This window comes from Alosa pseudoharengus, unplaced genomic scaffold (genome assembly GCF_046254945.1).
Source record: "Alosa pseudoharengus isolate Yale_2024_CS ecotype anadromous, Long Island Sound unplaced genomic scaffold, YU_APseudo_1.1 YU_APseudo_1.1_scf_11, whole genome shotgun sequence".
NCBI classification, from domain to species: domain Eukaryota; kingdom Metazoa; phylum Chordata; class Actinopteri; order Clupeiformes; family Clupeidae; genus Alosa; species Alosa pseudoharengus.
This window is the reverse complement of record NW_027468576.1, coordinates 20,161,462-20,184,654: the sequence shown is the minus strand read 5'-3', so window position 1 is coordinate 20,184,654 and position 23,193 is coordinate 20,161,462. Positions and strand designations below refer to the sequence as shown.

The following is a 23,193-nucleotide window of genomic DNA, read 5'->3' as shown; positions in this document are numbered from 1 at the left end:
TCAAGATGGCGGCTGTGCCGAGGGAAAGCAGCCGCTCGGCGTGAACATTTTTTTATTGAATATTCAGTAATTCACCGTGGGAATCGGACTTCGTATATACGTATTCAATTGGATAACAATTTGGAATCAGTTCCAATCTGATTTTAAATATTTCATTTATAAATCATTCAGCATGTTAAAATTGTATTGCTAGTTGTCGGTCATCTAGCATAGCTAACGTTAGAAATCGCCGGAGAAAGTACTGTAGAATGGGAGAGAAGCTAGAACTGAAGCTAAAATCGCCGGTTGGAGCCGAAGCAGCGGGTTATCCTTGGCCATTACCAGTATATGTAAGTATTCAGTTTGTCGCTCTTTAAATTCTCCTAAATCACAAAGAAAGAGTCGACACTCAATCGGGATGATAACAGGGGTAACTGGTTGACAAGCTAGCTAACGACCTATCCGAGCTAGATTCTAGGTTACTGTTCCATTTCACATCGAGTGAGGGAGAGATGTAGTCATGGTCAACCTAGCTGTGTAGTCTGTTCAACGTTCACCATAACCTACAACACGAGTCGAGTGTATTATGTGCAGTAGATTTTAGTCGTGTGCACCATGATTCCGCTCAGTTTATGCATGGGGGAAACTATTGCTGTAGGGTAACTTATGAACATTAATGTTGAGTTAACATTGCACGTGTTTGAGTAACGTTAGCTCCCTAGTAGACAACCGAATCGTTAGCTCGCTTGCGAGATTGATAACGTTAGTTATGGTGTCTTAAATTGTTCTGGTTACGTTAGCTTTCTATGATAGTGAGCTTGTTTACTTTTCCGATCCCTTCTATCTGCTTGTGATTGTTAACTTACCCTAGCTCACTAGAACTAATGTGATTCTAATGTCTAGAGGCTGGGGTTGGTCACTGTCACGGAGTATGCTCGATAAATTTGCGCTAGATTAAAGGAAATAGCAAATGTTGGTAATTACTTTGTGTCTAATGAAACAAAATACAGATAATATGTTCAAATGCTTAAACTGGTTTAAAGATTAATTAAATTTGAAAGATAAGCTGGTAAAACAGGCTCTCACTGGTTCGCCAATCAAGTTCAGACAGCTGACAACATACTTGAGAGTCGCTGGATTGTTGACGATCTAGTTTATCCATAAACATTGTGAAGTCACCCGGACTAAGCTGCGCTAGTTTTATCAGTGGACGTGCATTTAGTCACTATCCATTACAAAGCTTCAACGCAAAAACCGGCACTAACCCGTTATATTGGCTTTTTGTCGTCAGTATAGCTTGTAGGCAACTACACTTTGAACAAAAGATGCCCATGGTATGAATCCCAGGGATAACACTAGCTAGTTAGCTAGCAGGTCAAAGCTGGAGATGCCTTCTGTCACATCTCAACGTAGTAGTCTCCTTTGTGGAACGTTAAAATTATACGTGCTGTCGTCTTGTCAAATATATTGTCAAAGCATCAATGGCATGTTTTGTGATTTGGTGACGGTCGCACGTTCAACGCAATAGCGTTAAACGTCTAACGTTAATGAAACGTTAGCCTACTTGGCTGGCTTAGGTGTCTACTTGGCTGGCTATGTGCCTAGCGTTAACGTTACCCAACGTTAGCAGAAACAAATCTCTTGATACTTAAACTCAGTAAGCTAGCCAACTTGGCTAACGTGAAGTGGATCAAGCCAAAGCCACAAAATAACAACCAGGCAACCAGTCACAAAGCTAGCTTGCTATCTGCTATCTTGAAACAAACAGTTCTCTTCAAGAAATACAGTAACATCGTGTTGTAACATTTCGTAACATCTCCACTTTACAGCAACAACAGTCGTTTACATTTTGTGTTGTTTCCAACTTTGTGGTTTGAAAGGTTAGCTACTAGTTCTAGCTTTGAGGTGGATTGAGTGTATGTTGGTAGCGTTACTTTAGCAATCGAGGAAACTGACAACACGGAACAAAGTATGATTGTGACGTTAACCATATAGATAATGCTATTATTTTGTGGATTGCCTTCCATTAACTTTAAGTATGTGTTGTGGGGATTTTATTTTGCTAGTGTTAGCTGTCTGGCTACCTAACGCTACGAGTCAGCAGATGTTTTGTTTTGCTCTGGCAGGCAATGGTGATGGCACTCCATTGTCGAGAGGGGAAATTAGATCAAGGAAACATATGTCTGTCGTAATATTTATCACTGCCATTGTAAATAAATAGATTTTTCATAAGTGCATTCTCGATCGAACGCATTAACTAACGATTTGGTTCGTTGTAACTAGTAGGGCTTTCCCAGGCAGCCCATTGTTTACATAGCAATCATAGCACTCATGTGTCCCGTTGTCGGGTCTGAAAGCTGCCGGAGGTATGCCATACGAAGAAGCGATATTTCAAACATACCAGTAAGATATGAAACCATGGCAGTCAGTGTCATGTAGATTGTTCGCATATAGTAGTTAGTGATTTGCTTTGGCTACAGTGGTTACCTTAAGCAACCCCACTGCAACCTAATTATGGCTGGCGGTGTTTGCAGAATAGTCGTACCAGCAAATGTCGCCTCTGTTAAACAAAGCAACACATTCGAGCATTAGGTGCAAAGAGTGAGGTATGAGGTTAGATGTAACGTTCTATGCTACAGTGTTTTGTTCCTCATTGGTAACACATGTTTATCTGTTGTCTCAGACATAATGCATTTGTAAAGAGCTCTTGCCTGCAGCTAAGGAATGCTAAGTGAGAGGGAGACTGCCGAGTAAAACCACCCCAAACAGGAAAATGGGTGTACGTTGTGAAGGAGAAATTATAACCATGCTCAAGTCCTGTGGGATGACTGGTAATAGTTCTTGAATGAAGAATGGTCCTGTTGAAGTTACTGAGTGCAACCCTAATGCGTGAAACTGAAGGGGTTTCTGTGGGCAGGAGCACATTCCATGAATAGTTTTTTCCCCCTCAGTGGAAGTAGTTCTTCATCCCAAGATTCAATGTAAGGCATTTGGTAGAGCAGTGTGGTAGCCATACGTACTGAATGGTTTTTCTTATGTTTTTGATTGTTGCACCATTCTAAAACTATTCTGAACTGTTTTATTACATGCACTTATGTGCAGGTTAATTTCATGTATCAGTTGTATTTTGTTATTTTGAAAAGTCCTTAATTATAAAATGTGTGGGATATGTGTGTGTGGTCCACAAAATCCATTCTTGGAACACACTGAAGCTATAAGTGCAGTAAGTGGTACCCGATTCAAAGAAAAAAGTGGCACACTCGAGGAGTGGATGAAAGGCTGAGGCTTTTTTTTTTTTTCTTCAATGGGAGCATGTGTGCCTCAGCTGTGGCCTCTGCAGTTACACACTCATAGCCTCCACAGGCAGTCATACGTTACTGGCAAAGAGTCAGACACGAGTTTCACACCGTACAAATTAAAAAGAAAACACAACCGCTTGAGGTTTAATGGAGAAAGTGGAGGTGCGTCTCTGCTGCCTGTGGTGAGGTTTGTATCTGCCGCCTTGTGCACTCAAGCACAAAAGCATGCAAGGGTGCTGTGAACGCGATTGTGCTCAAGCAAACGAGCCCAGCCAGGCATCGTCTCAAGGCTTTGGCCACTGATAAGACCAATGCTCCAAAACCAGCCACTCCCATGGAAGTACACACAGCGGAGGTTGCGGTTGTCTTGGTAGCCCTTTGTCAGATTACAAACACAGACAGACCACACTTGGGTCCATGAAACTGTGTCGGCTAAATTGCTCAATCGGTAAGCGGTTCACTCTGACAGTTAACTTCCACTATAATCAATAGAACTGGCTACACCATATGTGATAGTGGCACGTACGTTCGAAAAAGTAAGACCAATCTTCTAAAGCTGTTTTTACGCTACGCAAACTGAGCGCTTCAGTTGCGCACCAGGTGTAGCATCCCTTTTAGAGTGGATTGCATATATGGAGTCTATAAAATTGAGTTTCTTCATATTTCTCCTACACTACACACACACTTTAAGACCAGTCTGTGAGGTAGCCATGCAAACTGGTTGATTCCCAGCCCACATACTTTGTCTTCAATCAATCCGCAGACCTTAGTCATCTGCAAGTGCTTCAACATGATGGACTCCTTTCCCCCAATGCCTTCTTTTCGAACCCTTTGTGACCCTATCTGACCCTACTGTTTTCTTTTTTTAAACCTACCTTGCAGTTTGTGCCAGTACGGCAACTGCTTCGCTATCCTGCACAGAAATGAATAACATCATTACCTCTGCTACCCCCACCACCACCCACATCTGCAAATGTGATCTTTCCCCTTACTTAAGCAGATAAGACACAAGTCTGTGGAGTGAATACATTGACATATCGAGACAGACTGTGGCCTGCAAACATACTGATAAGCACAAAGCGAAGACTCTTCAGTCTACCGAGCTCTGTCTCACATGGGAGGATGGTCATGCGAGCCAGGAATGCGTCAGGGCCGAGTGCTGTCGTCATCTGGCAAGGTGTGGTGAGGGGAGGACAGAAGTTTGGTGGAGAGAACGTGGTGGACAGGAATTTCTTGCCCTTTTTGTTTTTCGGATGAAAGAGCGCTGCTGACGTATTGGTTAGTCACATATTCTGTGGGCTGAATAGTAGCAAGGTGTAGTCCCCCACACACAGACATACGCCTTCGATTGTGACTCATGTGCCCATTGGTGAGGAGGTGTGTGTGTGCGTGTCAAATCCGGAACACGGCACTCACGACATCATTTATTTTAATAAGGGAGAGAGAGGTGCCGTTAAGGAGACCAAAAGAGAAAGCGGGTCAGATTTGGTTGTCATGGTTTCTTACTCACTTTCTATTTCTTTCTCTCGTTCGCCCTCCCCCTCCTTTGGGTGTTTCTTTTCTCAGCCAGAGTTTATTTTTAGCTGCCGCACTAGTGTTGCTGTGCGGCGTGAGTGTGTGAGCCTGCATGCGTGTGTTTTTTCTCTCTCTCTCTCTCTGTGTGTGTGTGTGTGTGTGTGGGGGCGCGAGTGAGTAGGAGCAGGAACACCTCCCACTCACACACTGACGACACAGTTTGCGTGTGTGTGTACGTACTGCTCGCATACTCTGCTCTCTGTGTCTACACTGGCCTCCATTTTGAGATGTGGGTGCCGTGATGTTAACCCTGCCCTTTTCACGACCCACATGAGCTGCAGCTTCGGTGACATGAGCAGACTTGAGACCTGGGAGTCAGCACTGGCTCTACGTTAGCCGTTTGTAACCGAGCTGCTCTTAATATGTGTCTGCGTGTTTCCCGGCAAGGCTGTCAATGGGTGTGCAAATACAAACGGTTTGATTTCAAATAGGATGTGTGTGTGTGTTTGCAACTGTGTGTTTGTGTGTGTGTATGGTGTTTGCATGGTGTTCGCGCGGCAATGTTGAGCGGGAACACTTTGACACTCCCCAGAGGAGGAGTCTTGCTGCGGCAGAGCGCCGCTGTTCAGCTGAGGACAGGCTCTGAGGCTGGAGCGGGCAGGAAGGGGCCGTAGGAGGCTGGCTGGAGCCAGCGGTGGTGGTGTGGGGCTCGTGCAGGAGCTGCGCACAGCCGGAGGGAGGAGGAGGAGGAGGGCTGGACTTGGCTGGAGCTGGAAGAAAGGGGTTGGATTTGGACTGAGGCGCGCAGGAGGGGTCCTAGCCTGGCACTCAACAGCAGCAGCAGCAGCAGCAGCAGAAAGTAGGTCATTGGGTCAGGCAGAGCGGGAAGAGAATCCTGTGGAGCAGCTCGAGTGAACTCAATGCACTGCCTTTTCTCACCCATTCCATATTCAGCTTTAGAGGTCCACCCTTCCCAGTGTACCCTCCTCTTCCTTTCCGTCCCCCTCCTCACCCTCCTCCTCCTCCTCTTCTTCACTGCTTATCCTCATTTCCACCCCCCCCCCCCACTCTCTCATTTTACGGTTTCCTTTACCACAAGCACAAACAGGCTCACTGACTCCAGTGTTTTCCCACAGGTCTGAAACTTGCTTATGTTGACATGTCAGTCCTGCTTCACAGATATTGCACTCCAGCGAGAGAGAAGGAGGGAAAGAAAAAACAAAACAAGACAATGAACGTGTGTTGGAGGAAAGTAAAGCCAGTGTGAGCAAAGCTTTCTGTTCAGCCTAGCGTGATGTTGGCAGAGTAGGTGTACCAGGCCTTCGCTTATGATGCATTGGGATTTTCTTATACCTGAGGTGTTGAGTCGTCCAGACCTGTTTTAACAACTCCAAGGTCCAAACTAGAGTGAGGTTATTCCCCCTCTCCCCACGGTCCTTTTCTCACCAGGGTCCGTTTGGCATCAACAAGCAACATAAGCAATGTGTAACGTGCAAAATAAGGTAGGAAAAATAGAATGCCTTTGTTTTCTCTCATCTGCTTGTTAATTGGTCCTTTTCTTGCTGCCAAATATTGGGACCTGCTTGAAAGTTTTTGTGGAGGAAGGCGGCAATGCAGTATTAATTTGCAGCTTCATTTGCAGAGCACATATGTATACCCATTAGTATGAATGACTAGGTAGCTGTCCTTTGGTCAATATTAGTACGACTGTCAGCATTTTAGAAAACTGCATTTAATGGTGATGTGGGAGAATTTGATCAATCAGTGGCAATAGCATTGACGTCCTTGTTTTAGATCCGGTAGCTTTCACACCAAATAGGAACCACACACGAGTTGGTGTACCCAACACCTGTCTGTTGAACTCCGACACAGTACCTTGGTCAACAGGGTGCACACCCGAGTTGAAATCATTAACATATTATTGACTGCTTGTCTGCTTGAACTAATCCCAGTCTGCACCAAAAGCTCTATTAAGAAAACACCCCTAATGGTTGATGTTCTCGTCTTTGATAAATTGCATTTGTTCATTTTACGTGTTCATAACATTTTCATAAACGTGTGTCACTCTTGGTCCTTTTGGCACATAGCCCCATTGGAGTGTCTCTGTAAGATCACCCGCTGCAAACACACGCTCACAGTAGCACAATCACGCTTAAACGCCTACACACCCACACACTGGCACTGGACATGCCACTGAGCGACGCGCCGGAAAGGGAACTGAAGGCCGCAGTTCGCGCAGGCTCGCTGACCGACTGAGTCTCTCGTCTACTTTGGGAATCACATTCCCCCAGCTGCAATGTGGGGCAGCTCCAGTAAAACAGGTGGTATGCTCCTACGTGTACATTTACCGCACGTCAAAGACGGGGGTCCCCATATGTTGGGAGGCACACGAGGCCACCCCTGCATGACACGTTGATGACTCAATTTAAATCACACACCATGTGTGCGGGACACAGATGCAGGACTATATTCGAGCCCTTAGACACCCCTGGGTCACAACCGCCCTCAACAGACCTCTGTAAAACACCGTGCAGAGATTTTCTTCTGTCCTTCACGGAAGTGTGTGTGTGTGTGTGTGTGTGTGTGTGTGTGTGTGTGTGTGTGTGTGTGTGTGTGTGTGTGTGTGTGTGTGTGTGTGTGTGTGTGTGTGTGTGTGTGTGTGTGTGTGTGTGTGTGTGTGTGTGTGTGTGTGTGTGTGTGTGTGTGTGTGTGTGGAGCTGTAGAGAGAAGACTTACTCTGATGCTGCTCTCTTTTGCCAGTCTGTGTGGCCTGGCAGGATATGAGGGGGTGGAAATGAGTTGTTGTTGACGTTTAACTTCTAAGTGTCTTCCTGTGTGTCTCTAATCACACCTAATTGGTCAAGGGAATTGTTTGTAACCTTCCCCTTCCTCCTCTTCAGGACAAGCACCATGATGCTGCGCACGAGATCATCGAGACCATCAGGTGAGTGACCGTCTCCCTACTCTCACTGCAATTCATTGTCATCTGATCAGACCTCGGAGGTCCATCATGCCTTATGGTTGTCTCTCTTATCTGTCCATCTGCAGGTGGGTCTGTGAGGAGATCCCTGATCTTAAGCTGGCCATGGAGAACTATGTTCTCATTGACTACGACACCAAAAGGTGAGCTACGGTCCCTCTTGGCCAGTTTTGGGCATGTTTCATCTGAGGCGTTTGTTCCTAGATAGAAGATCAAAGATGTTATAGTTATTGTTTTGTATGGGCTATCTTTAAAGACATGTACTTGAAACTGGCCCTGTGAAAGTGTCTTGTGGATTGTCTTGTGTTGCTCTTCTTTCCTGATCAATTGTTTTTTGGCTCATGCAGCTTTGAGAGCATGCAGAGATTGTGCGACAAGTACAACCGGGCCATCGACAGCATCCACCAGCTGGTGAGCCCACACACACACTCATGCTCACACTTATTCTTACTGGGGAGCAGGAACCTGACACCTAGGCTTTTGCTGTCAAAACACCAGGCCACTGGTAGGAGCCCCTGTGCAGTGTTAGTTTGTCTGCTCCCCTCTCCCTGGCAGTGGCCTGCTGGAGTCGCCTTCCCTGCAGTGCAGGATGGAGCCATTGCCAGCAGAGCAGAGTTCTCACACAGAAATGTGAAGATCCCTTACCGTCTGCCTATTTCAGGACTGTCAACTCATACACACACTCTCTCTCTCTCTCTCTCTCTCAAAGCTCCTACACGACCCTCATGGCCTGTAAAACTAGTCAACGGTCAGCAGGCATCTGCAGTTTTTCCTTTTAAGAGCTGCCGAGGGCCTTCGAAAAAAAATAGCAATTCCCCCATGAGCTGTCTTGCATTTTCCATGCTGGAGTAAATAGTCCGTCTATTCCTCCACCCAGAAAAGGGCGAGCTTGACACAGGTCCGCTGGGGATTTTCCATCTGCGCCACACGTGTACTTCCTGTTCTTTGCATTTCTGCATATATGATTATTTGCTCACTGATGATATTGTCTCTGTGTCTGTGTGTCTCACAGTGGAAAGGCACCACGCAGCCCATGAAGCTGAACAAGCGGCCGTCGAACGGGCTGCTGCGGCACATCCTGCAGCAGGTCTACAACCACTCCATCACCGACCCCGAGAAGCTCAACAACTATGAGCCCTTCTCGCCCGAAGTGTACGGCGAGACCTCGTTCGACCTGGTGGCGCAGATCATCGACGAGGTGGAGTTGATGGAGGAAGACACCTTTGTGGACCTTGGCAGTGGTCAGTTCAAATGGTCTTTCAAGCTGACAAAGAGCCATTTTCCTGTGTTTTATAATACTATAATTCCTGGTGAACTGTACACATGGTGTTTGAATGGCCTTGTTCTATGCTCCATCATTGCAGGTGTGGGCCAGGTAGTGCTACAGGTTGCCGCAGCGACCAACTGTAAACACTACTTTGGAGTGGAGAAAGCAGAGACCCCTGCCACTTACGGAGAGGTATATTGACCTGAATTTACATAGTTTATAGACCTCCCGTCATACCTGTACACTTCAGTTAAGTACACTTCAAAGTGTTTTCATACTGTAAAGTGCAGTAGTGAATGACTTAACTCTGTGTTTGTGCAGGCAATGGATAGGGAGTTTAGGAAGTGGATGAAGTGGTATGGGAAAAAGCATGGAGAGTACACGGTGAGAGACCATCCGTGCACGTGCATTTCTGAACGACTAATCAAAGGGACTTCCTCCTGTAATCAGCCATGCATGCTACCTCTGTGTACTCATTGTTTTCTGTATTTACTTTTCAGCTAGAGAGGGGTGACTTCCTCTCAGAAGAGTGGAGAGAAAGGATAGCCAACACAAGGTATGAAGGCCTCCTCTTCCTCTTATGTCACCTCTAGCGTATTGGCAGTGTGTCTTCACCAGTCAAAGTACTAGAGGAGATTTGTCCAAGATAAGATCGATAATATGAGATGCGCAGCAGTCATAACTTTCAGATTTATCTCAGAATATTCTATATTCCACCAGTGAGTTCAGTGATTTCATTTCTGTGCTGTTCGTGGCATCACTGTGGAAGTGTGAGATCTGATTTGCTTTCTCTCTCTCTCTCTCTATCTCTATCTCTATCTCTATCTCTCCCCTCTTCAGTGTTATTTTTGTGAATAACTTTGCCTTCGGTCCGGAGGTGGACCACCAGCTGAAGGAGCGCTTTGCGAACATGAAGGAAGGTGGGTAGCACTGGAGCTGGGAAAAGGCTCCTCCTTGCAGCCCGTCTGTCTCTTGTGCTCAGGCCAAATTCAGTTATAGCCAGCACTTTTATTACCACCCGCTGCCTCATGTGACTCCAATCATATCCATTTCTAAAGGACTGAGAAGTGCACAATGGAGCCCTGGTGTATGTTGAAGATTATGGGCCGTTCACACTAACGATAACTGCAAAAAAGTATTCTAGCTAGCTAATAACAACGTCCACACAGAAATTATAAGGTTGACCCAATGCAGAATGATATTGTCAGGTATCACTATCAGAGCAATTTTGAGAATCCATCCAATCAGAATCCATCAAATTTTAGACATCACTTTCACCAACATGATTAGAGACTTTCCTTATTGTTGGTCAGTCTGTGCTAATATTTTTATAGTCATAGTTATCTTCATAGTTATCGTTCCTTTGATGGGTTTGGTCTGTCCACTATGCAGCCAAATAGGGATCATCAGTGATAATTACCTTCAGTATCTTAACGACATGAGCAGTGTTTGTCCTGTTTTAGGGGGCTTTGAGGCTGCCTGTGCTTTGTACTTGCCATCTAACAGTCATGTACTTCTGTCGTTTGTATAGGTGGAAAAATTGTATCCTCAAAACCCTTTGCACCTCTCAACTTTAGAATCAACAGTCGAAATTTGAGTGGTGAGTGAAGAGGGGGGTGCTGTGGTCAGTGTTGTCTTGCCATAGGGCTATGAGCCAGAGTGTAAAGGCTGTTTTTTTTTCCCCTCTCTCTTTCTCTGTGTGTGTGTGTGTGTGTGTGCGCGTCTGTGTGTGCGTGTGTGTGTGTGTGTGTGTTTGTGTCAGACATTGGCACAATAATGCGAGTGGTGGAGCTTTCCCCCCTTAGGGGCTCGGTGTCCTGGACTGGGAAGCCAGTTTCCTACTATCTCCACACGATAGACCGCACCATAGTGAGTCTCTGCCGCCCTCTCACTCATGCATCTAATCCTGTGTGCTCATGCAGAGCTAAGAGCTCCGGTCTGTCTTATCACACTTTAATCATGGCTTTGTGTTTGTCTTCTGCAGCTTGAAAACTATTTTTCTAGTCTCAAAAATCCTAAACTCAGGGTGAGTCCATCGTTCTTCTTTGTCTACCTCTGATGAGATGAGGATATGGTACACAAGTGTAGGAGGATGGGTAGATCTTTGGAGACCTTCAGACGTAGGGATGTGTGTGTGTTTGGTTGAATGTGTTGGCTTATGTGCGGCCTGTGTTTCAGGAAGAGCAGGAGGCAGCCAGGAGGCGCCAACAGAAGGACAAGGACAGCAAGAGCAACACCACCACCCCCACCAAGGCCCGGGAGCAGAAGGTACAGAGTGCGGCCAACGCACACACACACACACACACACACTAGTGTACTTCTGCATTCAATCCACACCACAGCTTCTGATGTGTTCATTTTCAGTTTTGGTTTTCATTCTAAGTTCTGCATCAACCTCAAACGTCCTCAGCGGGTGACTCTGTGGAGGCGTAAATAACGGTTCTGAGTGTGTGTGATTGTGCATGTTTGTGTCTGTCTGTCCATCTGTTCTGTGTGTGTGTGTACACTGACTTGTGTGTCTGTGTATTTGTTTTGTTTTGTTCTTGTTTTGTGTGTCTTGTCTGCATCTGTCTGTGTGTGTGTGTGTGTGTGTGTGTGTACATGCAGCAGCAGCAGCAGCAGCAGCAACAACAGCAGCAGCAGGACTCGTGCGGGGAGGACGAGGGGCCGGGGCTGCTGAACACCACCAAGCCCTCGCCCAAGCAGCGCCGCTCACGCCTCATCGCCAAGGGACGCAAGCTGGGCAACAAGAAGCGCGGCCGGCCCAAGAAGGCCCCCGGTGCGGCGTGTGCCACTGGTGGCGCTGTCCCCGGCGTGGCCACCACCCAGCGCAAAAACAAGAAGGCCCAGAGCGCCCTGGAGCTACTGCACGCCAAAACGCTGTCCGCCGTGCCATCTCAGGGTGAGCTGGTCGCCGCAGCTGAGCAGTTTGTCATGCCAGTCTTCCACGTTAGAGCACAACACATTCTACTCCGATATAGTTATCAACCAGTTCTCTGTTCATGGATTACCTACAACCCTAGACGATAAAGACTTTTTCAATAGTTTAAGTTTTCCTTTAATATAGGACTAGGTCCATGGATCCATGTACAGGATGTCAGTAGGTTGGTTTAGATGGGCACTTTTAATCTCATTAGAATCGGAATAATGGCTCAAACCGGCGATCCGATTAGAATTGTAATCAGAATGAAAGTGTATTCGGTTCTTATTCCAGCCAACAGCCATGTGCACAGTAAATCGAGTTGCCTGTTGTAGCTTCTCAAGGAAAAGTAAAGCAGCAACAGCTATTCCGATCAAAGATTCAAGAGCGCTTACAACTACCTGATCGGAGTGGAACGTACCCCAGCAACAGCTATTCCGATCAAAGATTCAAGAGCGCTTACAACTACCTGATCGGAGTGGAACGTACCCCATGTAAACAAATGACACAAAGTTTTAATTCGGAATGTTTAATCAGAATAACAAATAAAAAAAATCTATGTAAACCCACCTAGTGTCAGTGCAGATTACTCCTGGTCGTCGTTGCTCTTCACCCTCATGCATCTTTGCATTCCAGCATAGTCTGTTGTTCCCGTTATCCTGGTACCAGCTGGAACCCTTATTTAGAGCCTGCCCTTATTTATAGCCTGTTACTGTCAGACAGTAGGTCACCACCCTGTATGTCTGTAGTATGTTGCCCAGAGCAGTTTGTGTCTCAACCTTGATTTGGTGTAATAGGGGTATATTTAGGTCGGTGTGCTGCAGACGGACTCATTGCTCCCTCTTGTCTCTGGTTGGCTTTGCAGATGCATTCCGGTCATCTCAGAGCCCCTTCTACCAGCTACCTCCCAAAGTGCAGCACTACGCCTCCAGCCAGCTTCTGCAGGGGCCCACCCCACCGGCCCTCCAGCAGCTGCTGGGTATGCTGAACCCTCCTCACATACTTTCTCTTCTCTTCTCTTCTCTTCTCTCTGGAGTGTTGTCTCATGCTTTCATACAAGGGCGCAGGTTTGGTCTTAGCTTTGGTGGGGACACACTAACCCCCCCACCACCACCACCAAACTCAACTCTTTCACCAGCCACCAAATTATTAAAATGTGCTACTGTCCAACTACTATCCATGATTAAAATATGCTACTGTCCAACTTGATATAACTATACTGTGTAGCCTATATAATCTGATTTTAATATGTATAGATATGTAGGCTATTTTTAACATTTATTTTCCATTTGGTCTGTTATGAAATCATTGACCCATTTAAGCACAGCTCAGTTTTAAGAACCTTAAATACATGCACGCTTAGCATTTTGTGAAAAGAAATCATTAAGGCTACATTGACAAACTCTTAACCGTGAGCTGCCTGTATATTCTCTGATTCTAATATTTACAGATATCTAGGCGATGTAAGCACAGCTCAGTTTTAAGAAATGCTTAAAGCCGAAAGACCATGTTTAATTTTGCTACAATTTATTTCAAAACCGGATTACTCTGGAACAGCTAACTATACACGAGAATGCATTACACCGTTGTGTTTGGTAAGGTCTGCTGTTTATTCTGATATATGGTTTGTCATGTGTTGCGTGAAGAGTGTGTAGGCCTACGATATTTCACCAAAACGAATGGATGTGGAGATGACTTGTAGAAACTTGTAGAAATCTACAAGTTATTTTTCTAGCGAACTGTTTATCACAGCAAATAGTGGCAAGCTAGCACCTTTTAAAAGCTGAGAAAAGGCTCTTTCATGTGACTGAAAGAATGGGTGGAATTTGGACGCAATTCATATGCCTTGTAGTGAAGTGAAGCTGAAGCGCTGCGCCATGCTGTGCAGGAGATTGCGGCTCACTGGTAGTTATTATAGGTAACTTCAAATCAGTGATTTACCCTTATAGGCTACTGCACATTACAAGATCTGTACGAGATGATCCACAGCACTGAAGTGAGAAATGATTTAACTCTTTTTGTAGCGCATGTGAGCGCTTTTCCCCCCATTTCAACCTAAATATTGGTGGGGACATTTCAGTCGTAATTTGACATTGGTGTGGACACGTCCTTCGGTCCCCACGCAAATCTACGCCCCTGCTTACATATATACCTCACTATCTTCTGGAAGGTCTAATGTGTGGTCAAATAGGCCTTTATCTTTTATTGTCAAATAGTGGCTTATATTGCATTCCTACTGTTCTTGCACAGATAACTTCAAGGTTCAGTACCTGCAGTTTATGGCCTACATGAAGACTCCACAGTACCGTACCAACCTGCAGCAACTTCTGGAGCAGGAGAAGGTAAACACCCCCCCTCCCCCCCAACACATACACACTCTCGCACACATACACATACACACCAGAATGTGTGTGTGGTGGTGGCTCTAACTGAGCATGGGCCGCTGCAGGTGCCCTGAGGCTGATGTATCTTTTCTTTTATGGTCTGCCCTGGACTGGGCAAGTGTTCCTTTTTTCCCTTCCCTTTTTTGCCGTGTTTGTTTGCTTTTATTACCTCTTTTTCACTCCAACACACACACACACACACACACACACACACACACACTCTCTCTTTCTCATACAGCTTCATCGGCCCTCACTTACATTCTCTTCCTCTGTCTATCTAGGTAAGGCATAATGAGCTGTCGGGTCAGGCGGAGCAGTTGCTGAATGTGTGTCAGACTCATAAAGATAAGATCAAAGGGCTCTTCCATGCAAAATTGGATGAGGTGAGTATTACATCACACATCTATTGCTTTGCACCTAACTGCTCCACATAGTACCATATTATGTGTGTGTGAACATGGCCGTATTAAACTGTTAGTTCATCTAAAGCTATTTGTTATTGATCATTTTGTCATTATCATACAACTGAGTTAGAACTAGGCTTCAGTCATGATTGAATGTCCACCACTCCTGACCGCTGACTGAGACGCTTCTGTCTGCCTCCCTGTTCCAGCTGGGCGTCAAGGCTCTGACACTGGACGACCTGCTGCAGGCCCAGAAGGAGATCTCTGCCCACAACCAGCAGCTGAAGGAGCAGACCCGGCAGCTGGAGCGAGATATGGCCAAGCTGAAGGACCAGAGCCTGCTACTGGTGAGGCCACACACACACACACACACACACACACACACACAGTGTCATTTTGGCCTGCGTCACCTCTTTCCAGTTTTAAAATACCATGTCGCCTGAAGGCGTATTTCAGGCGTCACAGGGCACCTTTCCACCCACAGTGAAGTACAGGGAAATTCTTTTTTTTTAATTGGGCATATGCCAACAACACCAGTGTAAATATACAATTGCCTTTTAAATATGATGGAAAAACAACTTAAGCCAGTTCATGTGCCCTTTCTCTCGATTTGTCAGTGACGTCTTTGTTAACTTCAGTGTTGTTGGACAGTGTGTCATCACATCATTGATCATATCGTGTGTGTGTGTGTGTGTGTGTGTGTGTGTGTGTGTGTGTGTGTGTGTGTGTGTGTGTGTGTGTGTGTGTGTGTGTGTGTGTGTGTGTGTGTGTGTGTGTGTGTGTGTGTGTGTGTGTGTGTGTGTGTGTGTGTGTGTGTGTGTGTGTGTGTGTGTGTGTGTGTGTGTGTGTGTGTGTGTGTGTGTGTGTGTGTGTGTGTGTTCAGCTGAAGGCGCGCTGTGAGGAGCTGAAGCTGGACTGGGGATCTCTGTGCATGGAGAGCCTGCTGAAGGAGAAGCAGAACCTCCGCCGCCAGATTTCTGAGAAACAGCGCCACTGCCTGGAGCTGCAGGTACTTGCACTTCTACACTTTGCTTTGACCCCTGGAGGAGTGTTTACTCAGTGACTTCAAGTTATAGCCATTTTAATAGCCTTAAGAAGGTCAAGTGAGTAGTTGGATGATGCAGCTTGTGTCATTTCCTCCTCCACTGCTTTTTATCATAACTTTCTTCATTTTTGAAACACCCACTTGAAATACTTGGGGTATGTTATTTGCTGTAGCTGATTCTGAGAATAGGATATAGTCATACAAACAACTGTTTTATTTATTATTTTATAGCCCACAATAGAAATTTGCCATTAATTACACAGACCTCAACTGCATGGCGGTGATATTCTGTGTTTGAGCTATGGAGGCACATTTTTTCAGGTTTTAAATCTCCCAGGGTCATCGTAGAAGTCTTTGAAATTTGTGAAAATTTCACTTATGATTCAGTCCTAACGTCTATTATAGTTTAAAGACAGTTATCGATCACTTCAGCAAAAACAGGACACTCTTTTTTTTTTTTTTTGACCATATTATGTTCCAATACACACATCATTTAAAAAGGAGACCGTAGCTAATGAAAATCCTCTGAATTCTGTAAAACAGAGTAGTAGTAGACTGTGAGCTGTAGATCTGAGGTCAGCAGCACATAACCACTGTGGTTTATATAATGTAGGTTAGAGGATGGTGAGAAACCCTCTGAAGCGGCAACATTGCTAACTGTCACAAGTGACCACCACCAGTGGAACAGTGGCTGCACAGTGTGTAGTGCCTTGATACTGTGTGCTTACTAATGGCGCCCCCTGTTGTGTGACCCACAGATCAGCATCGTGGAGCTGGAGAAGAGCCAGCGACAGCAGGAGCTGCTTCAGCTGAAGTCCTACAGCTCGTGCGACGGCTCGCCCTACCGCAAGAGCCTGCCTGGCCTGGACCAAAGGTCCTCCCTGGACTCCCACGATGGCCACAAGCTGGGCCTGGGCTCTGCCACCGCCGCCCTGAACGGTATGAGCCCGGAGCTGTCCATGAACGGCACGGCCTCACCGTGTTTCGAGCGTGGCGCCAAGAACGAGCTGCTGGCGCGCTACTTGCCCATCTCGCCCGACCACGAGCTTGTGCCCCGAACGCCCGACGGCCGACAGAGGCACCAGTGCCTGCCGCTGCCGGACTACACGCGCTTCTCCCCGGCCAAGATCGCCCTGCGCCGCCACCTGAACCAGGACTCCGGCCCACTGCGTGGCTTGACCACGCACAGGTAAGATGGCTGCTCTCACTCTGCTCTGCTGGTCTAGCAGATGCCAACTCAGAAAATAGTAATAAATCCCCTCTGCTAAATTCTATGAGACTATGAAAGATTTTATTGTTTTTGTTTTTGTGGACCTTGTGATTCTCACCATTTCGTGTGTGTGTGTGTGTGTGTGTGTGTGTGTGTGTGTTAAAGGGGAGATCTGAGTGCGGTCTCGTCTCCTCCATTAGGAGTGAAACAGGGTAGCCCCTCCTCCTGCCTAGGGGATCCCCAGCATACCAGGGGCTCAGAGAGGGTATGTATAAGTGTGTGTTTGTGTGTGTGTGAGAGAGATATGCATTTTTTATGCATGTGTTTGGCTTTAATGCCATTGTTTGTTGGTTAAGTTGGCTGGTAAATCTGTTGTTGGGTTGCTACAGATCAATACCAAGGGTCAATTCCATGGGAGCGCATCCACTGATAAAACATTACTTGCACTTTGAGTCAGGGCAGGCACTGGGCAGGCACTGGGCTGAAAGTCAGGCATGGGCCAGACCATTTGACATTTGAAAACAGACCATGTGTAAGACCATGCTTATTCACCATCTCCCCAAGAAGATGATACCATCATACCCTTCTCGTCTCTGCATGCAGTAACTCAGTCTGAAACTGTGACAAAAGCACTCAAACATTGTTCTATTTTCATGTTGTGACTAGTATAATTAAAATGTGTACAAATTTCAATGTAAAATGCAACACATCGATTTTCTAACTTTTAACTACATTCTCATTCAGGCGAAGCACTGCTACTGCAGCTTTTCAGGTGCTGCGTGCAAATCACTCTGCTAAAGTAGCAGTGTTTTTCTTGAATGAGAACATAGTTCCAAGTTTGTATATGCTTAAAAAAACGCCTATTTGTAGCCTATATGTATCTATATAAGTCACAACGTGTAAAGCGGAAAATTTTGGAGTTCTTTTGTCACTTTTATGTGCCATAGGCTAGTTGGAACTGCCCACCTCAATGAACTATGCTAAGCTATGCTATCTGTGGGTGCTTCAGACTGAGTTACTGCACGCACAGAGACGAGAAGGGTATGGATCATCTGTTCTAACTCTGCCGGAGACAGTGAATTTTTCAGTGTCGGCGTGTTCCTTTAAGCCCTGTTCGAATGTAAATGTCTGCTCAGTTCATTAAAAGAGTGGAATAAAATGTACCACGCAAGGTGTTGTATTTTGCGGATGGTGATATTGAGTGTGTTGATGCTGATGTGAAGTGATTTTGCCTTTGTGATTAGACGGGGAAGGAGTCCAGGAGTCCAGCCGGAGGTGGAGACACCATCACCTCTCTGCCAATCAGCATCCCCCTCAGCACGGTGCACCCAAACAAGCTGCCCGTCAGCATCCCCCTGGCCAGCGTGGTGTTGCCCAGCCGAGCCGAGAGACTGGTGAGGACCGCCGGGACATCTCAACCCCAAACGCACCTGTTATCACAAGTTAAATCAGTGTTGGAAATTTAGCAAAAGAGAACTTGATTTAAATCGTAAGCAATTTATTGTGTGAACGAGTTGCTACTTGTGACCTTGTGAATTGTCAAACAATTGTAAAGTAGATGTGATTTTATGGAGTTACGAATAAGCAAATCAGGGTGGTCAACTGCAGGGAGCCTGACTTTCAAGCTGACCCCACGTCTGATGTGATGCTGTTTGGGTTCTGTTTGACAGAGGAGCACACCGAGTCCAGTGTCCCAGGGACGAGACCCCTCCGCTGGACAGACCAATGGCAAGCAGCCTCTCACTCCTACCTCAGGTGTGTCCCTCCCCTTAAAGGAGAACTCCGGCTATTCTTAACACGGAGCTCAGTTGATCATGTTCAAGGAAAACTGTCAGCCGGAAAAAAATGTGAAGAAAAAATCGATGCTGTCTGACGCGAGTTAGCCGGCTAGCTGCTAAAGCAGCCAACAACTAAAGTGCCTACAAGCTATGCTATGGGCACTAAACTGTGCCTTTGTGCCTCTTGACCGACTCAAAGTGTCATTACTAGTGCTGTGCAACATGAACAGGGCCCTTACATGACACCACTGTGTGTGTCTAATGCAATAATTATAAAAAGGATCAGAATAAATCCTGTGTTTGTAGCCCAGGCTGTCACATAACCTACCCGTTTCCCTCGGTTGCTACCTGTCCATACCGAAGTCAAACTCCTGCCTGTTCCCATTTCCACGGAGACCAAACGAGAAGTTTATTTCTAAAATAACAATGCGGTCATTTCCCGATCCCACCCCACCTCTCTCTCCCACTTACTTTGTCACACTTCTCTATCCTATCCAAATAAAGGCAAAAGTCCTAAAAGATATACTTAAAAAAATAGGTCTTAATGTGTCTATTTGTCCTTGGTTGTGTGTGTCCTCAGGGTATTCATCCAGCTCAGGGATGGTGAATGGTGGGCCACACTCAGCGCTGTTATCTGACCAGGACCAGCCGCCGCACGCCAACCCCCTGCTGGCCCTGCAAGGTCGCAACTCCCCCAATGCCACAGGAGGGGTGCTGCAGTACGCTGACGGCCCTCCCAGAATCCTCCCTGAGGACGGTTGTGGCGCTGTAGGCGAGTCAGAGGGCGAGGGCGCGGACAGCGAGGCGGCACGCCGCAACTTCTTCTCCTCTTCCTCTTCCACTTCATCATCCTCATCCTCCTCCTCACGCCTGCATCACGGCTCGGCCAAGGCCGGCCAACATCACCAGAACAACATCAACCATCACCACTCGCCTGGCACCCAGGAGGGCCGCAAGCGGGGCCGCCGGAAACGCAGCTCCACCGGGGCACCATCTGCATCCACATCCCCCAAGAGGAGGTCCTTCCCTGGGCTTGGCTCCACCGGACACCCCTCTGGTTCACCACTCAACATCAATTCAATGGTGAGATCTACTAGCTAGAGAAAAATATCTCATGTTATATCACACTCTTCACTTTCCTGACACTGTATTGCATTCTCTTGTGTACACACACACACACACACACACACACACACACACACACGAGGCCTGAATACCAGCAGCTACCTCCCAATTGAATTGTATTGGGTCATGTGCATGAAGTTCTTATATGCGGAGCATGTCTGGCCATCTCCTTCCCTCAGGTGAATAACATCAACCAGCCTCTGGAGATCTCGGCCATCTCTTCCCCAGAGCAGTCAGGCCGCAGCCCCTGTGGTGGAGACCTGGACCAGCCCCCTGTGCTGAAGAGGGAGCGCCCTCTGGAGCTCAATGGCTCCAGCCGCTACCCCTCCACCCCCAGCTCCGAGGACGAGGACTCCGGCTATCCCGCAGACAGCTCCAGCTCCAGGTAGACACCCAGTTCCCCCTTCGGCTCCTCCCAGGGAATGTTATAACTGGGGAACATGTGTAGGTCCTCATGGCCAGAGGTGTAAAGGCCAGACATATATAGAAGGTGATTTCAGTCTTTATTGATGTGACTGACTGTTCTGTATCATATCTGCTGTAGGATTGAAAGGAAGATTGCCACCATTTCCTTGGAAAGTAGAGATGGGAGAGGAGGGGAGGGTGAGAGAGGTGAGAAGCCAATTAGTGCAGGATACTCGCTCTGCTTGCTGTACGTTTCAAAATGTCATACCATGTCAACTGTGTCCACCTGCGAACTCACATTTGCACTGTGTCTCTGTCCATCTTTGTATCGGTGTCTCTCAGGCTCTCTGGGCCGTAAATCAGGGGGCAGCTGTGACGTCTCCTCTTCCTCGTCCACTTGCTCTTCCTCCTCCTCCTCCTCATCGACCAGCAAGTGGAAGTCCACGTTCTCCCCCATCTCCGACCCCAAGCCCACGGCCTCAGACCTCCGACAGGGCGGCTCCCCGTTCCGAGCGGGGGCGTCTGACGCGGAGAACAAGGCGAGCGCTGGCCAGCAGCAGCGGCCCGACTCCGGAGCGGCGATGGGGGGCAGCCCCGGTCGCTGCCTCCCCTCCAACCTCTTCCTCAGTCAAGACCCCGGGGCCGGTCGGCAGGGGGGGCCCGCAGCATGCGGCCTGCCCAAAGCCAAATCCCGTGAGTGGGAGCGTGGCGTTGGGGTCAGCAGTGCCGGGGGCGGCCTGGTCAGCCAGAACCTCTTCATCTCCGCCGCCACCAGCGGAGTCGGCAGCATCCTGGCGGGCAAGATGGGCGCGGCCGGAGTGGGCGTGACGTCCGGCGGAGGAGGAGGAATGGGCGGCCCCGGGGCCCAGTACGTGGGTGCCCAGTTCCCTCTGGGCGGCGCCTCGGTGCTGCAGTCTCTGTTCGGCAGCCAGGCGGCTATGCCCCCGGTCAGCGTGGCACCACGACTGGTCAACGGCCACAGCAGCTTCTCCAGCGCTGGCCTGACTGGAGGGGCGGCTGGAGGTGAGATGCGAGCTGCGGGGGTCAAAGGTTACTGTTAGGGACGGGGGTCATTTAGAGACACGGCAGCAGGGCTTTTGGTGGGGTTTGGGGAGATATTTGGGTAGGTTACTAAGGTTCAAAAGGTCGCAGAGGTGATAGAGTGGACAGAGGGGTGGAGGGTGCTCCGCCAGCGGGAGCAGGGGCAGGAGGTGGAGGTAAGTGGCAGAGCTGTCCATTGCTGGCTGCCCATAGCTGTGCTTCGCTGTGTTGCTGTGCTGTGCTGCCCTGCCCTGTGCTGTATTGTGTTGTGCTGCAGTGTTGCTTCTATATGAGACCACACTGAGACTAAAACTGCATCCCCTTGGCTTAAGGTAATGCCCCATGCTGAGTGGGATGCATGTCCCCATGCTTCAGTATTAAGTATGGTGTGACTGAGAGAATCAAAATGTACCCAAACCTCAGTCAAACATTGAAGTGATTAGACAGCAGTCACATGTTCTGTGAGTGCTTTGTGTTGTCATGGTTGTTATAAAAATAGAGACATTTAACAGGTGGCCTGATCCTCTTTGAGCATTTTTAACCTTTGAACATGAATCTGCAAAAAAAGTAAATAACAGATGGAAGAAGCTGTGTATGTGGAGGATCTTGGCTCACGTGTGAAATGCCTCTCTTGCTTTCTATGTTATGCTCGTATATGTGCTTGTGGACTTGCTTGCTGCTATGCACAACTTGGCTCAGCCCCCTCCCGTTCTCTCCCTCTCTCTGTCTCTCTTTCTGTCCACTCTCTCTCTCTCATCTCTCTCTCTCTCTCCCTCCTCCTCTACCTGTGTCTGTCTGTCTGTCTGTGTCTCTTTGTCCCTGTCTCGCTGTCACTCCACTGGCTCTGTCACTGTTGCTGTCTCTGTCTCCCTCTCGTCTTTTTTGTTGCCCTCTCTCTCGCTCCCTCTCCCTCCCTCTCTTTCTCCCTCCCATTCTGTCTGTCTTTTCTCCTTTGCTCTCTCTCTCTGGCTCTCTCCCTCCCTCCCTCCCTCCCCCTGTCTGCTGTGTATTCACAGGTATCTTTCACCACACGCTGCCAGCTTCAAGCTCCGCTGTTCCGTTTGGCTCCGTAGGCCTGGGCTCCCTGCTGAGCCTGTCCTCCTCCTCCACCTCCTCCTCCTCCTCCTCCATCTCCTCCTCCCAGCCCCGGCAGCAGCTGCAGGCGCAGCAGCAGGACTCCTCCCAGGCCAAAGGAGGTGGCGCTGGCCCCGGCCTGGCCCTCCTCGCGCTGGCCCCCGCCTCGGTCTCGGCCCCCCTGCCGCTGCCCAGCCGGACGCAGTCCGTCCTACACACGCCCTCGGCCCTCGCGCTCTCCCTGCCCCCGCCGCCCCCTCTGCTCAATGTCTCCTCTTCGTCCGCCGCCACGGCGCTGCTGCTGCAGCAGCATCACCACCACAGGATGCATGTGTCCTCTGCTCCCTGTGTGTCTCTCTCCTCCTCCTCCTCCTCCTCCTCCTCCTCCTCTTCCTCTGCGTTAGTGTCTGCTGCTGCTGCTGCCAATGCTTCTGCCACTCTGTCCTCCTCTGTCATGTCCTCTTCCTCTTCCTCACGCTCCACCTTCACCATGCACTACCCCCCGCACCTGGCCCCACTGCCTCCAGCGTCGGGCTCGGGCAGCTCCTGGAGGACTGTGGGGCTGCAGGCTCAGGCCTCGGCCAGCCGGCCCAGATAGCAGCCGGCGGGTGGGGGGTGGGGAAAGGTGTGGGGAAGGAGGGAGGGAGGGAGAGGGAGGGGACAGAAAGGAAGAGAGGAGGGGCAGTGAAAAAAAAGGTATGTGGGGTTGAGGGAAGGGTTGTTTTCGTTTGTTTAGATGCATGGCATTGGTTTCACATTCGTGAATG

At 48.2% G+C, this 23,193-nt stretch overlaps 1 protein-coding gene across 6 annotated transcripts in view; it reads left to right on the top strand.

Moving 5' to 3' along the window:
• The window catches only part of dot1l (DOT1-like histone H3K79 methyltransferase), a 27,267-nt gene continuing 4,074 nt past the window's right edge, over positions 1–23,193 (top strand). The window contains exons 1-28 of one of the 6 annotated variants that reach the window (XM_076278331.1): positions 1–329; positions 7,694–7,737; positions 7,842–7,916; positions 8,121–8,184; positions 8,786–9,014; positions 9,138–9,232; positions 9,362–9,424; positions 9,541–9,596; positions 9,881–9,960; positions 10,572–10,640; positions 10,803–10,909; positions 11,025–11,066; positions 11,228–11,308; positions 11,648–11,942; positions 12,826–12,939; positions 14,211–14,302; positions 14,626–14,727; positions 14,958–15,095; positions 15,632–15,757; positions 16,552–16,982; positions 17,169–17,268; positions 18,248–18,397; positions 18,674–18,758; positions 19,362–19,864; positions 20,086–20,291; positions 20,451–20,518; positions 20,654–21,334; positions 22,369–23,114. In XM_076278331.1, coding sequence (XP_076134446.1) covers positions 249–329; positions 7,694–7,737; positions 7,842–7,916; positions 8,121–8,184; positions 8,786–9,014; positions 9,138–9,232; positions 9,362–9,424; positions 9,541–9,596; positions 9,881–9,960; positions 10,572–10,640; positions 10,803–10,909; positions 11,025–11,066; positions 11,228–11,308; positions 11,648–11,942; positions 12,826–12,939; positions 14,211–14,302; positions 14,626–14,727; positions 14,958–15,095; positions 15,632–15,757; positions 16,552–16,982; positions 17,169–17,268; positions 18,248–18,397; positions 18,674–18,758; positions 19,362–19,864; positions 20,086–20,291; positions 20,451–20,518; positions 20,654–21,334; positions 22,369–23,024 — 4,833 coding nt within the window. In that variant the 5' untranslated portion in view covers positions 1–248 and the 3' untranslated portion in view covers positions 23,025–23,114. Of the gene's footprint in view, positions 330–7,693; positions 7,738–7,841; positions 7,917–8,120; positions 8,185–8,785; positions 9,015–9,137; positions 9,233–9,361; positions 9,425–9,540; positions 9,597–9,880; positions 9,961–10,571; positions 10,641–10,802; positions 10,910–11,024; positions 11,067–11,218; positions 11,309–11,647; positions 11,943–12,825; positions 12,940–14,210; positions 14,303–14,625; positions 14,728–14,957; positions 15,096–15,631; positions 15,758–16,551; positions 16,983–17,168; positions 17,269–18,247; positions 18,398–18,673; positions 18,759–19,361; positions 19,865–20,085; positions 20,292–20,450; positions 20,519–20,653; positions 21,335–22,368; positions 23,115–23,193 lie in introns of those variants that run through there. The other 5 variants (XM_076278330.1, XM_076278329.1, XM_076278328.1 and 2 more) reach the window with 5 other exon arrangements.